General features: G+C 48.3%; 2 protein-coding genes across 14 annotated transcripts in view; both read right to left on the bottom strand.

Annotated features, from left to right (window-relative positions):
* Positions 1-19,642, bottom strand: part of Cryzl1 (crystallin zeta like 1) — a 43,200-nt gene that overhangs the window by 10,373 nt on the left and 13,185 nt on the right. For both annotated transcript variants that reach the window (XM_052159145.1, XM_052159147.1), the window contains 4 exons: positions 12,981-13,053; positions 9,204-9,248; positions 8,144-8,212; positions 767-900 (listed from right to left, as the gene is read on the bottom strand). In XM_052159145.1, the coding sequence (XP_052015105.1) occupies positions 767-900; positions 8,144-8,212; positions 9,204-9,248; positions 12,981-13,053 (321 nt within the window). The remainder of the gene's footprint in view (positions 1-766; positions 901-8,143; positions 8,213-9,203; positions 9,249-12,980; positions 13,054-19,642) is intronic.
* LOC127666336 (loricrin-like) lies at positions 13,348-19,634 on the bottom strand. Of its 12 annotated transcripts, XR_007973588.1 has the most exons (4): positions 19,288-19,634; positions 18,144-19,253; positions 16,623-16,688; positions 13,348-16,029 (listed from the first exon to the last, which is right to left on the bottom strand). XR_007973588.1 is itself a non-coding variant. In XM_052159151.1 (3 exons), exon 1 carries the CDS (start codon positions 18,105-18,107, stop codon positions 17,148-17,150), a length of 960 nt encoding a protein of 319 aa, XP_052015111.1. In that variant the 5' UTR covers positions 18,108-18,133; the 3' UTR covers positions 13,348-16,029; positions 16,623-16,688; positions 16,854-17,147. The 12 variants fall into 12 exon arrangements, 5 of the variants coding, with proteins under 5 accessions (XP_052015111.1, XP_052015108.1, XP_052015112.1 ...); XM_052159151.1 differs by lacking the exons at positions 18,144-19,253; positions 19,288-19,634 and adding an exon at positions 16,854-18,133; XM_052159148.1 differs by lacking the exons at positions 18,144-19,253; positions 19,288-19,634 and adding an exon at positions 16,854-18,133 and having other exon boundaries at positions 13,348-16,128; positions 16,656-16,688.

Genomic DNA, 19,642 nt, shown 5'->3' with positions numbered 1-19,642 from the left:
CATCATTTTTTTTTTTTAAGATTTACATATTTTATGCATGTGAGTACACCCTCTCTCTCATCAAACACACCAGAAGATGGCATTGGATCCCTTTACAGATGGTTGTGAGCCACTATGTGGTTGCTGGGAATTGAACTCAGGTCCTCTGGAAGAGCAGTCAGTGCTCTTAACTGCTGATGCATCTCTCCAGCCCCTGGCTGCACCTTGTTTTAAAATGGATCATGCGTGCAGCATCTTAAGGGTTTTTCTGTGACATAAAAAGCACTTCACAGGAGCCCACAAGCCTCGCTGTGACCCATCTGATGAACGCACAACTCTCACTAGGTGAGCACAAGTGCGGGGCTCAGCTCAGACCTTGTTGAGGCTTCTGGGTGACTCTACAGGAGCATGAACTGTCTCACTCAGAGGAACAGTAATGAATACAACGGCGTGGCTGGCACACGCCCTCAGGCCGAGCACCTGCCTAGTGTGCAAGCCTTGGGGGTGATGATCGCCACTGTTGAAAGAATGAGAGACGCCAAAGACTTGCCTCACTTCTGGACTTACTGGTGGGTTCTAAACAGTCAACAGCAGCCACACCACGCCTGACCTCCGCGTGCTATTGCTAAGAGCTGCCTACAAGGACAGACTGGGGGGGTGGAAAAGAAATCTCGAGATTTAACCACAAAGGAGAACATCTGCACATAGCCTCTCTGCAGCCCAATGTTTACGGTATATTGGACCATATGTTATATTTGTTTTTTAAACAAAATCAGCTGAGACTCACACTTGCCCCGTCCATGATCAGCACAGACTTCCCAGGAGAGAGCTGAGAGAGATAATACAGAGCCGTGCAGGCTCGGACTCCATCCCGGATGACGCCGGCGGCTTCCGTCCATGACACCTTCTCTGGTTTATGAACTATCACAGAGAACAAGAAGACACAGCTCATTAGTAAGTTCCATTAGTGCTTTACCTTTCCCAGCAGCACGCGCACGCGCGCCCACCTGCTGCCTGCAGTCTTTCCTTTGCCTCTTCCTGCTCTGGTCCTTTGGCATGCGTGCAGGGAGCACAGATGCGAGGCTGACAGTAGAAGGTAGAACACACGCTCACAGGGCCTTCCTCCTGAACATCCCGCTCTCTCTGCTCCCGTTTCTCCTCTGCCTTCAGTGCATCACACGGACACTCAACAGTTGCCAGTTCTGCCTGATTCTGAACTTGTTCTTTTTTATATTGCACATTGTTTTTTAAATTTAAAGTGTGTGAATACATGCCTAAGACACAGCATATGTACAGACAGCAGAGGATACTCCCTGAGCCCCACCTTAGGTTTTTTAAAATTTAATTTTTCCTTTTACTTACTCACCTTACCTCTCACTCACTGCCCCCCTCCCCGTCACCCCCCTTCCCTTTTCCTCTGAGTGGGCAGAGATCCCCACTCTGTATCCCCCCAACCCTGGCACTTCAGGTCTCTGTGAGGCTAGGCGTTTCCTTCCTCTCCCACTGAGGCCGGACAAGGCAGCCCAGGTAGCAGAACATAGCCCACAGACAGGCAACAGCGTTTGGACAGCCCCTGCTCCAGTTGTTCAGGACCCGCATGAAGGTCAAGCAACATGTGCTACATATGTGCGGGGAGGCTAGGTCCAGCCCGTGTGCTACATATGTGCAGGGAGGCCTAGTTCCAGTCCTTGTGCTACATATGTGCGGGGAGGACTAGGTCCAGCCTGTGTGCTACCTATGTGTGGGGAGGTCCAGCTCACGTTTGCTCATTGATTGGTGGTTCAGACTCTGAAAGCCACACGGCCCAGGTTAGCTGAGTGTGAGTGCTGCTGAAGTGAGCACCTCACCTGGGTTTTTAAGCTTTTCCTGTCCTCATAGGAGGCCTTGGCGGTGGGGCTTTCACTCTTATTATTTTAGGGCACAGCTGCATGGAAGTGTCTGTATTTGCCGTTAAAGTAACACTAAGAGACAGGCAGTAGCTCCGATCAACAGCACTGCCGCCAGAACAGCCGCTGGCCACCCTGGCCCATCGTGTGGCTATGTGACAGTCTTACGGTGACCGTCATTTGCTCCTCCTTGTCTAATAAACACATCAAGGATCCTCTCCTCTCAAGTTGCCAGCCTCTGGAGTGCTTCTATGAAGGGACTGTTGAACTCTCGGCATTTTCTTGTTTATTGTTTTATGGAATTTTCATATATCTTAGATGAGGTCTCTGTTTATATGTTACAAATGTTTCAAGCTGAGCATCCTACAAAATGTTTGAAACCAGAAGCGTGTTGGATTTCAGAATATTTGCATACATAGTCAGCTGTCTTGCAGACAAGACCCAATTCAAAATATAAAATTCATTTCTTTCCCATATATGATATGTATATAGCTTGAAAATAATTTTGTTTTATTCTTTTTTTTTTTGGTTTTTTTTTTTTTTTTTTTTTTTTTTTTTTAGATTTGGTTTTTTTGAGATAGGGTTTCTCTGTATAGCCCTGGCTGTCCTGGAACTCACTTTGTAGACCAGGCTGGCTGACCTTGAACTCAGAAATTCATCTGCCTCTGCCTCCCAGAGTGCTGGGATTACAGGCGTGCACTACCACCGCCCGGCTCTGTTTTATTCTTAAAGACTAATTTATTTCAACTTTGTGTGTGCGGATAGTTTCCCTTCATGTATGTCTGGACCCCATCTGTGTGAGGTGCCTACAGGGGCTAGAAGAGGGCATTGGGACATATGAGACTGGAGCTACAACCAGTTGTAAACCACTGCACGGGTGCTGGGAACTAAACCCAGGTCCTGCAGAGCAGCAGACCATGCTGTTGGACCTGCGCAGCCATGTCTGTGGAAGTGACTTTATACAGGATTTTTAGCATGCTGCCTTCATTTGGCCTCCCTCTGTCACGTGAAGCTAGGTATGAATGCTGGTAGCCCCACGTTTCAGCGTTTGGAGTTTTTTTTGGATTTCATATTATAATTATTCAACATATTTCAATTTGATAGCTCTCTGTTTCAATGGTGTTGATGAGAAGTGCTGTGTGCCATTTTAAAGTTAGCTGGGCACGGTGGGGAGCTGTTGGAATCACAGTACTTGGGAGTTAAGGACCCTGGTTCAAAAAACAAAACAGGGGCTGGCAAGATGGCTCAGCAGGTAAAGGCGCTTGCTGTCAAGCTTGACGACCTGAATTTAATCCCCAGAAGCCATATGTTGGAAGAAGAGAACTGTCCTCTGGTCTTCACACATGGGTCATGGCTTGAATGCATAGGCACGTATATACCTATGCACTACACGTAAAAACAAAACCAAACAACATATAAATAACATCTTAGGATCTCTTTTTTCTTAAAATCTCACCAGTGCCGTTCTACTGTACTTGGGAAAACAACGCAAACCCCCGATATAGCTTTAAAAGTTCGGCATATAGCTGGAAACCACAACACACATTTAATCCCAGCGCTTGGTGGGGAGGAGTGTGCAGGGGAAGGTGGAGGCAGGCAGGACTCTGTAAGTCTGAGGCCAACCTGGTCTACATAGTGAGTTCCAGGTGATCCATGGCTACATGGTTGAGACCCTGTCTCAAAATTAAACAAAGAACATCCCTGACCCCCAGAACCCTCAAAATGAGATGACAGACTTAAAGAGTTCTGTATGATCTGCCCATTAAGCTGTTTCTTCACATTAAAACCAATTCTTGTTCAAATAAATTGTGGTGCTGTTCCCACTTGAAAGCAAGCCATTCTGTGAATCACTCCATATGAACTGCTCACATTACAACAGACTAGCGCCACCTAGTGGGGAGGCGGAGCCTTCATTTTCATTCCAGCAGTTCTTGGTGAAAACGCTGGGAATGAAACACTATTTCTTTACCACGCTCTGGGACAAGCATGATTTATAGATACGCTTTCATCCTTGGTTCCTTGCCATGGCTTGCACTGCCTGTCTTATTTTCTAAATGACTATAAGTGTATCTTTCATCAGAGTATTTAGACCTTTTGTCCTTGGTGGCTTGCTCAGTGAAGATGGTCTTTTCTATTGCTGGGGTATGTCAGTTCAGAAGCAAGCTTCAGAGAGCAAAGTCCCTTTGATGCTCTGTACTCTAATCTTGCTGTTCCAGTCTTGGAGCCATAAAACTCTGACATGTTTTGCCTGCTGGTGGATATGAAGACCTTAATTTTTTTTTTATTTTTATGTCTGTCTGTCTGTCTATCTGTCTGTCTGTCTATCAGCCATCTATCCACCTCTCTGAGACAGAGTTTCTCTGTGTACCTCTGGCTGTCCTGGAACTTGCTCTGTAGACCAGGCTAGCCTTGGACTCAGAGATCTGCCTGCCTCTGCCTCTGCCTCCTGAACTGGGATTAAAGGTGTGCGCAAGTACCAACGACTTCCATTTTAGTGCGGGGGTGGTGGGGGTGGTGGGGGGTGGTGGTGGTGTTCTGCCCTATATCCAAGAGGAAGAAATTGAGAGTGAGTGAGAGAGAGAGAGAGACAGACAGACAGACAGACAGACAGAGACAGATTGACATTGTCCTGTGTTTGTGTCCTTTAATCTCCTTTATAATAAATCAGTAAATGTGTTATCTGAAAATTTAAATTACATTTATTAATTTGTATTTTATGTAGCAATGTTTTGCCTGCATCTATGCACATGCACCACATGCATGCCTGGTACTCTTGGAGGTCAGAAGAGGGCACCAGACCTCCCTGGATGCACCTAGAGTTACAGATAGCTGTGAACTACCACGTGGGTTCTGGTAATCAGACCTAGGTCTTCTGCAAGAGTGACAAGTGCTCTTAAAACATAGCACGTTCAGCACTGCGCAACTCTCTGCAGCCCCCCCCCCCAAGCTAAATAAGCCTGGAGTGGAAACCTCAGCTCTTACCAAAGTCCTGAAGGCCCACACCAGTGACCATGCCACAGATGAAGCAGCTTTGTGGGACCGAGCCCTCAGACTGCAGCATCTCTGCTATCTCCAGGCAGACAGGAGCAGACTTAAAGAGACTTAGGAATAGAGCATGCCTGGTGTGTCCGGTGTAGAAGTGAGTGATTGCTGTGGGGAGAAATCCCTGTACATTCTGAGGTCACCTTAGGAGTGATCCATGCTGAGTACACAAAAGAAGAAATGCACTTTGTCTTTTTTTCATTTTTATCTAATACTATTCTTTTAATTTTGCTGATTATTTAATTATGTACAGAATAGTAATTGATTTGCTTAAAGCCTCATAGGTAATAAGGTGAATATATGACCTGAAGGATACCTATCCGTTCGCATGTTCATCTATAAACATTTTACTTGTGTGGCTTTTCAGGAGGCAATATCTCCCACTATAAGATTTCAGCTGCCATATTTAATCAAAATGTTATTCATATGACATAACCCCAACTCTTGTGAAAGAATTACAAGTCTGAGAGCAGCTGTGGTATACAGTGAGCCTTGTCTCGGAAGAGAGAGAACAGTGATAAAAATAGGGCACATGTATCATCACACATGCATGTGCACACACATGTGCATATACACACCATTCATGTAGTCCTTCAAAAACATTAAGGGCAATAAAACTATATTTAAGAATCTAAAAGGTTTTTTTTTTTAAGATTTTTATAATTTATGTATATGTGTGCACTCAAGTGCCACAGGAGCCCAGAAGATGTTCCTTGTTGCTGGAGTGACAGGAATCTGAAGCCTGCTGTGTGGGGGATGGGATCTGAAGCCCAGTCCTCAGGATAGAACAGCCAGTGCCCCCGAGGGCTGAACTCCGAAGGTGCTGACCGACTGGTGATAGTCAACACTAAACAAGCAAATAAAATATGGATCAAGCACTATTCTGTTTTCAGTTTTGGTCATTAACAAAAAGGACAGAAATGAAAATACATGCCGGGCAGTGGTGGCACACGCCTGTAATCCCAGCACTCTGGGAGGCAGAGGCAGGCCTGGTCTACAGAGTGAGTTCCAGGACAGCCAGAGCTATACAGAGAAACCCTGTCTCGAAAAAACCAAATGCAAAAAAAAAAAAAAAAAAAAAAAAAGAAAGAAAGAAAATAGGTGGCCAATTCTGAATGACTGAAGTGGCGGAATGCCTCCGGCACTGAACGCAGCCGAGGCTGTGGAGGCAGCTCGGTGTTCACTTACACTCGTCCCCAAGCCTGATGACTGATCACTTACACTCGTCCCCAAGCCTGATGACTGAGCACCATCCCTGGAACCCAGATGCGGAGGAGAGAACTGACGTCTACAAGTGGCCCTCTGACCTCTACACACGAACCTGCATGCTGGTCAGTGCTCTACCCCAAATACACGACAGACAGACAGACAAATGTTTCAGAAGGAGTCTGAGCTAGATGGAAGGATCCCACAGTTTTGGAGAGTGTTACTGATATTGTGAAACTGCGCACATCCGGGTGGCCATTTGGAACCTCATTCTTGGGTTTGGTTACAGAACAAAACGTACTTGAACTCAAAGTGACTGAATGCTGAGTCTTATTGCATAGTCACCAGGCTAAGTATGGAGAGCTCAAGTTGAATCTGATTTCCCAGCGCAGAGAGTTTCATGAAATGTATTGAAACCATCCTCTGCTCATGAGACGCTGGAGCTGCAAACACAATGGGTCTCTAGCTGTCCATGGAAGCCAGAGAGGGTGCCAGGTCCCCTGAAGCTGCATCACACATCACAGAGAGCTGTGAGCTGCCAGGTGTGGGTGCTGGGAACTGAACTCAGGACTCAGGACGAGAGGCAAGTGTTCTTCACCACTGAGCCACCTTTCTAGACCCAGTGGTGGTCACTCTTGTAGGACATAGACTGTTCTGAGATGGGTCCTTGCTTTGTAGTCCAGGCCTTGAACTTGATATCCTCTGCCTTCGGCCTAAGTGCTAAGAACACAGCCATGTTCTACCACAGCTGGACTAGAGGACCCCTAAGGAAATATCGAATCCCAGCTCCGTCCTCAAAGACTCTTGGCGATTGTTTACCCCACTGACTTCAGACACTTCTGGACTATAATCCATCTTTCTGACTTACAATAAAACCGGGAAAGAGACATCATAAACGTAGACTTTATAACTAGGCTCCAGACGCCAATGTGCTCGCTTCCTTCTGACCTGCAGTTCGTCAGGGCTGGACTGGGGATGGGGATGGCACACAGCCTGGCAAGCACAAGGCCTCGGGACTCGTCTCCAGCACCTGAAAGCACTCACCCCTGCCTCTCGGGGCTTGGTTTTGTTTCCTTTCTTTTTTTGTTTTTTAAGCCATTTGGTTGTATGTATGTGCCTGTGTGTATTTGGATGTACATATCCATGCATGTGCGCATGTGGAAGCCAGAGTTACATGTGGGGTGTCTGCCTCAACCATTCAAAATCCTACGTTTTGAAATAAGATCTCTCATCAAACTTGGAGCTCCCAGTTGGTTAGGGTGCCTGGCCCACAAGCCTTGGGGATCCCCTGTCCCTGCTGTCCTCAGCACGGAGGCTATGGGTGTGCACCACTGCCCCTGGATTTTCTGTGGCTTCTGGAGTTCCAAAACAGGTCCTCAGGGTTGTGCAGCAAGTTCTTGACTGCCTGAGCTGCCTCTCCAGCTGCAGCTCTCCTCATACGCTTCAGTTTCTACAGCAGGTGGGGGCCGCCCGTCAGCCCCGGGTCCTAAATGTGCCCCATCTCCTCCGGTTGCACAGGAGATGAAGGACCTTTTCATTATTTTTGGCGCATGTATATGCATTTAAAAAATGCTCAAAATGTAATTTCTCATGAAAAATAAAGCTGAATACTGATCAAAGTCTGTTAGCAACAAAAACCAAATATAAGCTTTTAAATCTTTTCCTGCCTCAGCTTCCTGTCAGCTAACCCTGACAAATACTGTCTAAATTGTCTACCTTTTTTTTTTTTTTTGAGTCAGTAACAATGAGTTCAATGGTATAGTTCTTGCTTAGCAGGCTGGAAGTCCTAAGTTCTATTTCTAACAACACACACACACACACAGATAAGCCAAGAGCAAGACATTTACAAATTCCAACTGAATAATTTCACAGCCACGAGCAATGTTCGTAAGCCTCACAGGTCTACACAATGCTTAATCTAAGCATTAATTTATAAGTAACGTAAGCCGGAAGCATTCGAGTGGCTCAGGAAAAGTGAAGCTCTCAGTGGAACAGGACTTATTCAGTTCTGAACGATTGGGGCCACATACCCAGGTAATGCTCGTGCACTCGGATAACTTCACAGAGTCCAGGGTCTTCGGAATCCAAAGGCAAAATCCCTAAAATTAAAACAAGAAGCTTGAGGGCAAAGTTGTGTGAATGAACTCACTCCCTAGGATATGTTCACATAAACTCTGTGCAGTGGAGGTGATGTGGCGATGCCGCTGCTGTGCAGCCGGCCTGGAGTGTCGGGGACCCTGAGGCGCCTTCCCCAGTTTGGTTTCATAGGATGTGCCCTGAACAGAACTCTACTTTTCTGGAGGTTAAGTCTGCTCTCTTACAAAAAGAACAGTGGGCAGTATGGAGTCTCACTGACTTCTTGGATAAATACAGATATAAACCTCAGTTCTTCATGAAAATGCGGGTCAGAGGCCCCGTGAAAGCTGGGGACACTGTCCACCACATCTGCTCTTCAGCAGCCTTTCCCAGGCTCAGACCACGCCTTCTACAAGGCCGAGGAACACTGCGACAGTTATGAAGGTGGCATTCACATGTAGCTGCATGACTGTCTGGGACATAAGCATGAGCTTCCGGTGATTATGGATTTAAGAAGAACAAATTGCTTCAAGCCAATTTTTAGTTTTACAAGAACAGCAGAGAGCTTTGTGAGGTGGAGAGCAGAGGTTCACATGGCTCGTGCCACCAAATATCATCCATCAAGCACAGCCTGGGACACTTGCTAGAAATTTCAGTCTGACCAAGCGGCGGGACCAGGTGGGGAAGCAGCGCACAGAGGAAAGGACACAGCCTGGCTGGCTTTCATGGCCGCACGCGTGGCCGCCCAAGTGACCGCCCACACCTTGGCCGATGGCCTCAGTGCTCTGCTGAGGACAAGCTCTCTGTTTTTTTCAGTAGTCGACATTTGAGGGTAAATTTCAAAAGCCAGGAAAATATTGTTATTTTTGGAATGCTGGGATCGAACTAGCTGTGCCCCACCCCCAGTCAAAGACCGTGTTCTTATCTGAAGGGAGGCCACAGTGAGCGTCCCTATTTATACAGAAGAAAGACGGCTGAGGACAGAGTGGGGAGGACCTGGGACCCGCCACTTACCCACCACCTCATCGTTGGGCTGAAAGAACGAGACCTTCCTGCCAACTAAAGAGCAAAAACAGGTAAGCATTAACATCACAAGGAGACTAAATTTATTATTTATCTATTTTATTATGTTATGGCTGTTTTGGCCACAGGTATATCTGTGTATAATGTGTGTGTGTTTAGTTCCCATGGAAGCCAAAGAGAGCATTGGATTCCCTGATGCTGGTGTTACAGACAGTTGTGAGCCATCATGTCGGTGCAGGGAGGAGTCAAACCTTGGCCTTCTGGAAAAGCACCCAGTGCTCTCAACTGCTGAGCCATCTCTCTAGCGCCCTAAATTTAATTTTTATTTGACTATTTAAATAAATGAAAAAGCCAAATATAGTGGGCAGTATCTGGAATACCAGCACTTAGGAGGTAGAGTCATGAGGCTCAAGAGGTCAGGGTCATCCTTGGCTACATATCAAATTAAAGGCCATCCTGGGCTACATGAGATCCTGTCCCCCAAACAAACAGCCAACTAAAATTAAATGAAATAATTCACAGGGTTGTGAATTACCCATGTGGCTAACTTTTCAGGAGACAGGTGTAGAGAGAAATAAGCCACTGTGTAGCTTCTGATGAGTGCTCTCAACACCCCCCACCACACACACACACACACACACACACACACACACACACACATACATACACACACTGCGCCAGGCGCATCTGCCTTCGTCTGGGTAGGGCTTTCAGCCACACGGGCATGTGAGTCCATGACTCACACGACTTTGACAGGGTTAGGCAGATCTAATGGCTCAGCAGTAGAGCACTTGCTGTCCCTGCACCCATGTGGTAGGTCATGCTGTCTTTTCTTAAGTTTCAGGAATCTGATGTCTTTTCAGTTCTCTACAGGTGCACAGTACACACATGCAGGCACAAACTCATATACATATTAAAAACATATTTTTATAAGTTCTAAAAAATAACATAAAAAAATTACTCTGACTTGATAAGTAAATTCTGATTGGTACCCAGAAGTTTCTGGAACTTTCCTGTTTAAATGTTATTACTGGGGCTGGTGAGATGGCTCAGCGGATAAGAGTGCTAACTGTACTTCTGGAGGTCCTGTGTTCAAATCCCAGCAACCACATGGTGGCTCACATCCATCCATAATGAAATCTGATGCCCTCCCTCTTCTGGTGTGTCTGAAAACAGCTACAGTGTACTTATCTATAAATAAAGATTTAAAAAAAATGTTATTACTATGCTCTCATTATCATATGTGGTGAGTGTGAGGAGGTCAGAGGACAGCGTCTGTGAGATGGTTCTCGCTTTACAGCCAGGGAATGGACCCAAGCTATCAGGTGTGTGGAGCACAGTGCTTCTCCCGGCTCTGACCCAGTGCTTGCAACGGTGGACTCTGGCAATATGATACTGTTTCTTTGTCCAGCCCTAAATGTGTGTGTGTGTGCACATGTGCGTGCACCTGTGCATGGATGTATATAGTGTACACACATACACATACTCACACACACTCCTCTGCCAACAGTCAACTCATTTGAATATTTTTGTTCTAAGAGCTATGAGATGAAATGGGAAGAAAATACTCCAGTGTTGTTGAATACTTTGGGCCTAGAACCTTCCTATAAGCCTTATAATATAGTATGCCTTATAGTGTCTTATAATATACCTTATAGTACACCTTACAGTATGTTTTACAATATGCCTTATAGTATATGGTATTATTCTTCTAGTCTACAGACAAGGAAACGGAAGTAAAATGGTCCCAGAATTTGTCATCAATGGGTACCAGCTAGTGAGTGTTTAAGCCGGCATCCCTCTTGCCCGCTTTCCCTGGGGACCCGTCCAGGGCTGTCACCTCCACTCTGGCTCCCGTCACACTACACCTCCTCCTGTCTCCTGGGATGGCGTGCTTGCTTCTCCTGGCTCCTTTCACAACTCTCTATATTCCACCATCCCTCAATCGCTGCTGTTCCAAATCCTCCCTGTTTCTACTGCCTCCCTAGCTCATCAACTGTTTGTTTTGTTTTTAAGAGTACACGCGGACAACTCTGGAAGAGAGCTCTCATCCTCCAGAATCGGCTTGGAACTGCTGACTAGCCATTCCACGGGACAGATCATCAGGACCCTCCTTGAGCGCCACACTAAGTGTGAGCTCACCCGGTTGTGTCACATGCTCACTCATATCCCTCTTCCCGCCTCCGAGGCCAACCGCTTAGCAGCTCCTCTGACTTCCTTTCCTTACTACTACTTCTGTCAGGCCCTCTTCTGTCAGCACTGTTGAGCTTATGGACTTTGTGACATGATTCGTGTTGGTCTCTGACCCTAGGGACTGGCCTGCCACGCCCTTCAACTTTAGTCTCTGGCTGGCTCTGGTCTACCCTCCTGTTTGTGTCTTTCTGAAAACACGTCTGTGTTCATACATTCTTTTGTTTGCCTATATTTGAGGAATACTTTTCCTTTTTGTCTGCCACCTCTCAGTACTGAGCACATGGCCTGTGCCCGCTGGGCAAGCACTTTCACCCAGCCACACTCAGTCCCCGACATCATCCTTTTGTATAATGTTTATGAACGTGTCCATGCTACTTGTATGGTTAGCTTTAGACAAAAATGTATGTAATCATCAGCAGCCACATTAAGTGAAGTCTTCAGTCTGCTTTAAATTAAGCATGCGGGAGTAAAGCCGTGTACCCTGGAGTCCAAAAGTCAGAATGATTGTCGTTTCTCACAGAAATGACCAGTGAGGTTGTTTTAATCACCCTAAAGTATTTTTAAAGTAAATAATGATTTTAACATATAGAACAAGAAGCCTAAGTATCTGAAATAATTTGTTTCTAAGTACAGCCAAATCACTCACTAGGAGGCATTCATATCCAGTGTTCATCCGCTCAGTTCACACACGAATCAAGGTTAACTTCTGAGTAATTCTACTCGGTGGACTGTATTTGAATTGTAATTGTGACCTTAGTTAAATACAGATGATATTTTTACTTATCTAAAAAAATCTTCCTTTAATCTGGTCAGATTGTAGGTAAAATTATAATTAGCTGATCATTAAGTTCATTTGTTGCTTAATAAGCACTTGCTTACCCATTCCCCACTTAATAACACCTGCTCTTGAGAGTTATCAATAATAAACACACACACACACACACAAATAAGCAGATCATGATTAAAAACTCAAAAGAAAGCCAGGCTTGGGATTTGAGTGCCACATCACAAAAATTCAATACAATTACATATGAACCAAAACCTAGATTTTTTACTGAAGCATAAAGTTCTTCAATCATAAGCTCAATCCTAGATTCAACTTTTAATAATGACCTTTTAATAAATTTATATTATAAAATGTATTATTTTATGTGTTGGTAACTTTATTAGCAGTTATTAAACTCCTTCCTTCCTTTTTATTTTTATTTAATTAATTAATCAATTTATTTTTTCCCGAGACAGGGTTTCTCTGTGTAGCCCTGGCTGTCCTGGAACTCACTCTGTAGACCAGGCTGGCCTCGAAGTCAGAAATCCACCTGCCTCTGCTTCCCAAGTGCTGGGATTACAGGCATGAGCCACCACCGCCCGGCCTCTTCCTTTCTTTCTAAGATGGTTTTGGCCATCCTGGAGCTCTCTTGGAAGACTTAGCTGACCTCGAACTCATAGAGATCCAACTGCCTCTGCCTCTCTGCCTCTCTGCCTCTGCTCCTACCTCTAGTATGTTGGGATTAAAGGCATGTGCCACCAGTGCCTGGCCTAAATTTCTTTTATATATAAAATACAGATAATACTTACCCTCTAATACAATTCCAGCAACTTCTCTTCCAACAGGGAAGAAATCCTTTTCCATCTTCATTTCTGCCAGAAGCTAACCGATAACAGCATGTGTTAGCACATTGTTGTCAAGAATAGAGTCTGGATTTACATAATCACACAATACTGTAATCCCACCACTTGCTCTAACACCAGCATGCTGGGGACAGGGGCAGGAGGCTAGTATGAGCAACACAGTGACTTCTCATGGCCAGCATGGGCTACAGAGTGGACCAAAAACCAAAACAACAACAACAAAACCAAATAATAAAAACCCATCTCTCACATGAGACAGCGGGAAAACAAAAACTCAAGCCACAGAGCGGCAAATATGATTCACTTTCGGAATGACAGTAACTATAGAAAATTACAAAAAAAGTCACAAAATCCGCTCCTCCAGAGTGGGATTCATGAAAGGGAGAGCAGACAGAGCGCTGCAGACTAGACAGGGACTTGACCTCCTCACACCCTCTAAGTATCGTCTCCTTGGGCAGCCTTGCCTGAGTCCCACAAGGCCTGAGTGGCACAAGCCTGCAGTCCTAGTACCCGGAGGTGGGGCAGGGGTGTCAGGATCTTAAGGCCAGTCTGGGGATTTATGAGATTCTTAAGAAATAAGAAGCCACCATCGGTTTCCTCAGTCCGAGGTTAGAAGGCCTGGGGGAAAGGGGGGGCGCGGTGCTGGCCACTCAGAGGTAACTGTTGTGACATTGATTCCAGATCAGAGGTAACTGTTGTGACATGATTCCAGAGTTTTGGCTTTGTTTGCTTATTGTTTTTTTAAAGATTTATTTATTTTTACTTTATGTGTATGAGTGTTTTGCCTGTATGTATGTATGTAAAAGCACCGCCTGAGTGCCTGGTGCCTACAGAGGTCAGGGACTAGGCTGGATCTCTTGGAACTCAAGTTACAGATGGCTGTAAGCTGCATTGTGGGTGCTGGGAACCTAACCTCGGTGCTTTACGAGGGCAGTGAATATTCTTGACTGCTAAGCCATCATCCAGCCTACCATAATTTTTCAATTAAAAAAATCAAACAAACAAAAGAGAAGCCTTCCATATGTATACTGACTTTCCAGATGTTTCCCTGGCTGTTCTAGAACTCACTCTGTAGACCAGGCTGGCCTCAAACTCAGAAATCCACCTGCCTTTGTCTCCCAAGTGCTGGGATTAAGGCGTGCGCCACCACCGCCCGGCTGTAATAGTTCATTCAACTGCTATTTGTCATTGCTTTTTGTTAGTGGCAGAGTGTGTGCCTAACATTCACAAAGTCCAGGTTCAGTTGCCAACACAGCAAGAATCTGTGCAGGTCCTATAAAGTTTAATAGTAACCGCAACTGGACAGCATCTCTCCTTAGTAGACACACATTAGATATTACTCCAGCTGTAGTCATGGACGTGTAAAACGCAAGTCTAGTCAGTTTTCTTGTTTGTATTCCTTGCTGCGGCAGCCTGAATTGTCTCTTCCCACAGTGACTGACCCTCATGCCCAGTGTGACTGGCACAGAGAAGGACTGAACGAATTAGTGAAGTAATAAGTGAAGCTGTGGGGTCCTAACTGTCAGGACTGGGGACCTAGGAAAGACACCAGGAACATCACACAGAGAAGAGAGGTGCAAGGACACAGCCAGGACCCTGAAGGATGGACTAGAGACAACCATGCCTGCACAGTGATCTCACGCTTCTCCCCGTCAAATCTGGGTTAAAATGAATGTCAGTGGTTCAAGGCAAAAGACCAAACAAGACCCACAATCAATGAAACAACAGCAAGTCCCCCAAAACAAAAACAGGAGAAAAATTCGATGTGGGGGTTATACACACCTATAATCCCAGGACCTGGGAAGCCGAGGCAGGACGACCATGAGTTTAGGGTCATCCTGGGCTACACAGCGCTCTTGTCTGAGAGCAAACCCTGAGAAAACCTATCACACTGCAGTTAACTGTTTGTCATTGTTAACTATGGAGCATTTATTTACTTGTGTTCATTAGCTGTTTGCTTGGTTTTTAAGACAAGAGCTCACTCTGAGGCCCTTCTTTACTTGGAACTTGCTGTGTAGAGCAGACCTGCCTCCACCTTCAGAAGCTGGCGCCTCCGGGTACTGGGTTTAAAGGTGTGTGCCACCACGCCTGTACCAGAGACACAGGTTTTATGGCCAATAATAAAGATGACTGTGGGTGACATGAGACTGGAGACAAGTGTGTGCGGGACAGAGAAATGACAAGAACACAAATCATAGTGAACAAATGTTAACTAGAAATACATATAACTCAGTGTCAGTAAACTGTTTCTACTGTCTATTTTTATTGTATTTGTGAAGTAATCTCTTCCTTGACCTATAGGACTTAATAATAGAAGTTTTCAGACTCCTCCAAAATAAATTTTATAAAATATTTCCACATAATGATATAAAACACAAATCATACCACTTACCTCAATGTAAAAATATTCGGAGTTTCAAGTTCAGTTTCTCTAAGGAGTTATTTCTCAGCACTCAGCAATCAGTTACCATCAGACACTGCACACACTGTGACCCCCTCACCTCCTGACACTGCACACACTGTGACCCCTCACCCCCTGACACTGCACACACTGTGACACCATCACCCCCTGACACTGCACACACTGTGACACCATCACCCCATGACACTGCACACACTGTGACACCCTCATCCCCTGACACTGCACACACTGTGACACCCTCACCCCCTGACACTGCACACACTGTGACACCCTCACCCCCTGACACTGCACACACTGTGACACCCTCACCCCCTGACACTGCACACACTGTGACACCATCACCCCCTGACACTGCACACACTGTGACACCCTCACCCCCTGACACTGCATACACTGTGACACCCTCATCTCCTGACACTGCACACACTGTGACACCCTCACCCCCTGACACTGCACACACTGTGACACCCTCACCCCCTGACACTGCACACACTGTGACACCCTCACCCCCTGACACTGCACACACTGTGACACCGTCACCCCCTGACACTGCACACACTGTGACCCCCTCACCTCCTGACACTGCACACACTGTGACTCCCTCACTCCCTGACACTGCATACACTGTGACCCCCTCACCCCCTGACACTGCACACACTGTGACACCCTCACCTCCTGACACTGCACACACTGTGACACCATCACCCCCTGACACTGCACACACTGTGACACCCTCACCCCCTGACACTGCATACACTGTGACACCCTCACCCCCTGACACTGCACACACTGTGACACCCTCACCCCCTGACACTGCACACACTGTGACACCCTCACCCCCTGACACTGTACACACTGTGACCCCCTTACCCCCTGACACTGCACACACTGTGACACCGTCACCTCCTGACACTGCATACACTGTGACACCCTCACCCCCTGACACTGCACACACTGTGACACCACCATCCCCTGACACTGCACACACTGTGACCCCCTCACCCCCTGACACTGCACACACTGTGACACCATCACCCCCTGACACTGCACATACTGTGACCCCTGAACCCCTGACACTGCACACACTGTGACACCCTCACACCCTGACACTGCACACACTGTGACACCATCACCCCCTGACACTGCACACACTGTGATCCCCTCACCTCCTGACACTGCACACACTGTGACACCCTCACCCCCTGACACTGCACACACTGTGACACCCTCACCTCCTGACACTGCACACACTGTGACACCATCACCCCCTGACACTGCACACACTGTGACACCCTCACTCCCTGACACTGCACACACTGTGACCCCCTCACTCCCTGACACTGCACACACTGTGACACCCTCATCTCCTGACACTGTACACACTGTGACACCCTCACACCCTGACACTGCACACACTGTGACCCCCTCACCCCCTGACACTGCACACACTGTGACACCATCACCCCCTGACACTGCACACACTGTGACCCCCTCACCCCCTGACACTGCACACACTGTGACCCCCTGACCCCCTGACACTGCACACACTGTGACACCCTCACCTCCTGACACTGCACACACTGTGACACCATCACCCCCTGGACACTGCACACACGGTGACACCCTCACCCCCTGACACTGCACACACTGTGACACCCTCACCGCCTGACACTGCACACACTGTGATACCATCACCCCCTGGACACTGCACACACGGTGACCCCCTCACCCCCTGGACACTGCACACACTGTGACACCCTCATCCCCTGCCACTGCACACACTGTGACATCCTCACTCCCTGCCACTGCACACACTGTGACACCCTCACACCCTGCCACTGCACACACTCTGACACCATCACCCCCTGCCACTGCACACACGGTGACACCATCACCCCCTGACACTGCACACACTGTGACCCCCTCACCCCCTGCCACTGCACACACGGTGACACCATCACCCCCTGACACTGCACACACTGTGACACCCTCACGCCCTGACACTGCACACACTGTGTCACCCTCACCTCCTGACACTGCACACACTGTGACTCCCTCATCCCCTGACACTGCACACACTGTGACACCCTCACCCCCTGACACTGCACACACGGTGACACCATCACCCCTGACACTGCACACACGGTGATACCCTTACCCCCTGACACTGCACACACTGTGACACCATCACCCCCTGACACTGCACACACTGTGACACCATCACCCCATGACACTGAATACACTGTGACACCATCACCCCCTGACACTGCACACACTGTGACACCATCACCCCATGACACTGCACACACTGTGACACCATCACCCCCTGACACTGCACACACTGTGACATCCTCACTCCCTGCCACTGCACACACTGTGACACCCTCACCCCCTGCCACTGCACACACGGTGACACCATCACCCCCTGACACTGCACACACTGTGACATCCTCACGCCCTGCCACTGCACACACTGTGACCCCCTCACCCCCTGCCACTGCACACACGGTGACACCATCACCCCCTGACACTGCACACACTGTGACACCATCACCCCCTGACACTGCACACACTGTGACACCATCACCCCCTGGACACTGTACACACTGTGACACCATCACCCCCTGACACTGCACACACTGTGACACCATCACCCCCTGACACTGCACACACTGTAACCCCCTCACCCCCTGACACTGCACACACTGTGACACCCTCACCCCCTGACACTGCACACACTGTGTCACCCTCACCCCCTGACACTGCACACACTGTGATACCATCACCCCCTGGACACTGCACACACGGTGATACCCTCAACCCCTGACACTGCACACACTGTGATCCCCTCACCCCCTGACACTGCACACAGTGTGACAACCTCACCTCCTGACACTGCACACACTGTGACATCCTCACCCCCTGATACTGCACACACTGTGACACCTTCACCCCCTGGACACTGCACACACTGTGACACCATCACCCCCTGGACACTGCGCATACTGTGACACCATCATCCCCTGGACACTGCACACACTGTGACACCATCACCCCCTGACACTGCACACACTGTGACACCTTCACCCCCTTGGACACTGTACACACTGTGACACACTCACCGCCTGGACACTGCACACACTGTGACATACTCACCGCCTGGACACTGCACACACTGTGACACCCTCACCCCTGACACTGCCACACTGTGACACCCTCACCCCCTGGACACTGCACACACTGTGACATACTCACCGCCTGGACACTGCACACACTGTGACACCCTCACCCCCTGGGCACTGCACACACTGTGACACCCTCACCCCTTAGGCATTGCACATACTGTGACACCATCACCCCCTGGGCAATGCACACACTGTGACACCATCATCCCCTGGGCACTGCACACACTGTGACACCATCACCCCCTGGGCACTGCACACACTGTGACATCCTCACCCCCTGTCACTGCACACACTGTGATACCCTCACCCCCTGGGCACTGCACACACTGTGACATCCTCACCCCCTGACACTGCACACACTGTGACACCCTCACCCCCTGGGCACTGCACACACTGTGACATCATCACCCCCTGGGCAATGCACACACTGTGACACCCTCACCCCCTGGGCACTGCACACACTGTGACACCATCACCCCCTGGGCACTGCACACACTGTGACACCCTCACCCCCTGGGCACTGCACACACTGTGACATCATCACCCCCTGGGCAATGCACACACTGTGACACCCTCACCCCCTGGGCACTGCACACACTGTGACATCATCACCTCCTGGGCAATGCACACACTGTGACACCCTCACCCCCTGGGCACTGCACACACTGTGACATCATCACCCCCTGGGCACTGCACACACTGTGACACCCTCACCCCCTGGGCACTGCACACACTGTGACATCATCACCCCCTGGGCACTGCACACACTGTGACACTCTCACCCCCTGGGCACTGCACACACTGTGACATCATCACCCCCTGGGCAATGCACACACTGTGACACCCTCATCCCCTGGGCACTGCACACACTGTGACATCATCACCCCCTGGGCACTGCACACACTGTGACACCCTTACCCCTGGGCACTGCACACACTGTGACACCCTTACCCCCTGGGCACTGCACACACTGTGACACCCTTACCCCCTGGGCACTGGTA

The sequence above is a fragment of the Apodemus sylvaticus genome, chromosome 15 (genome assembly GCF_947179515.1).
Source record: "Apodemus sylvaticus chromosome 15, mApoSyl1.1, whole genome shotgun sequence".
Classification (NCBI taxonomy): domain Eukaryota; kingdom Metazoa; phylum Chordata; class Mammalia; order Rodentia; family Muridae; genus Apodemus; species Apodemus sylvaticus.
Note: the sequence above shows the minus strand (reverse complement) of the source record. Positions and strands in the feature narration are given on the sequence as shown.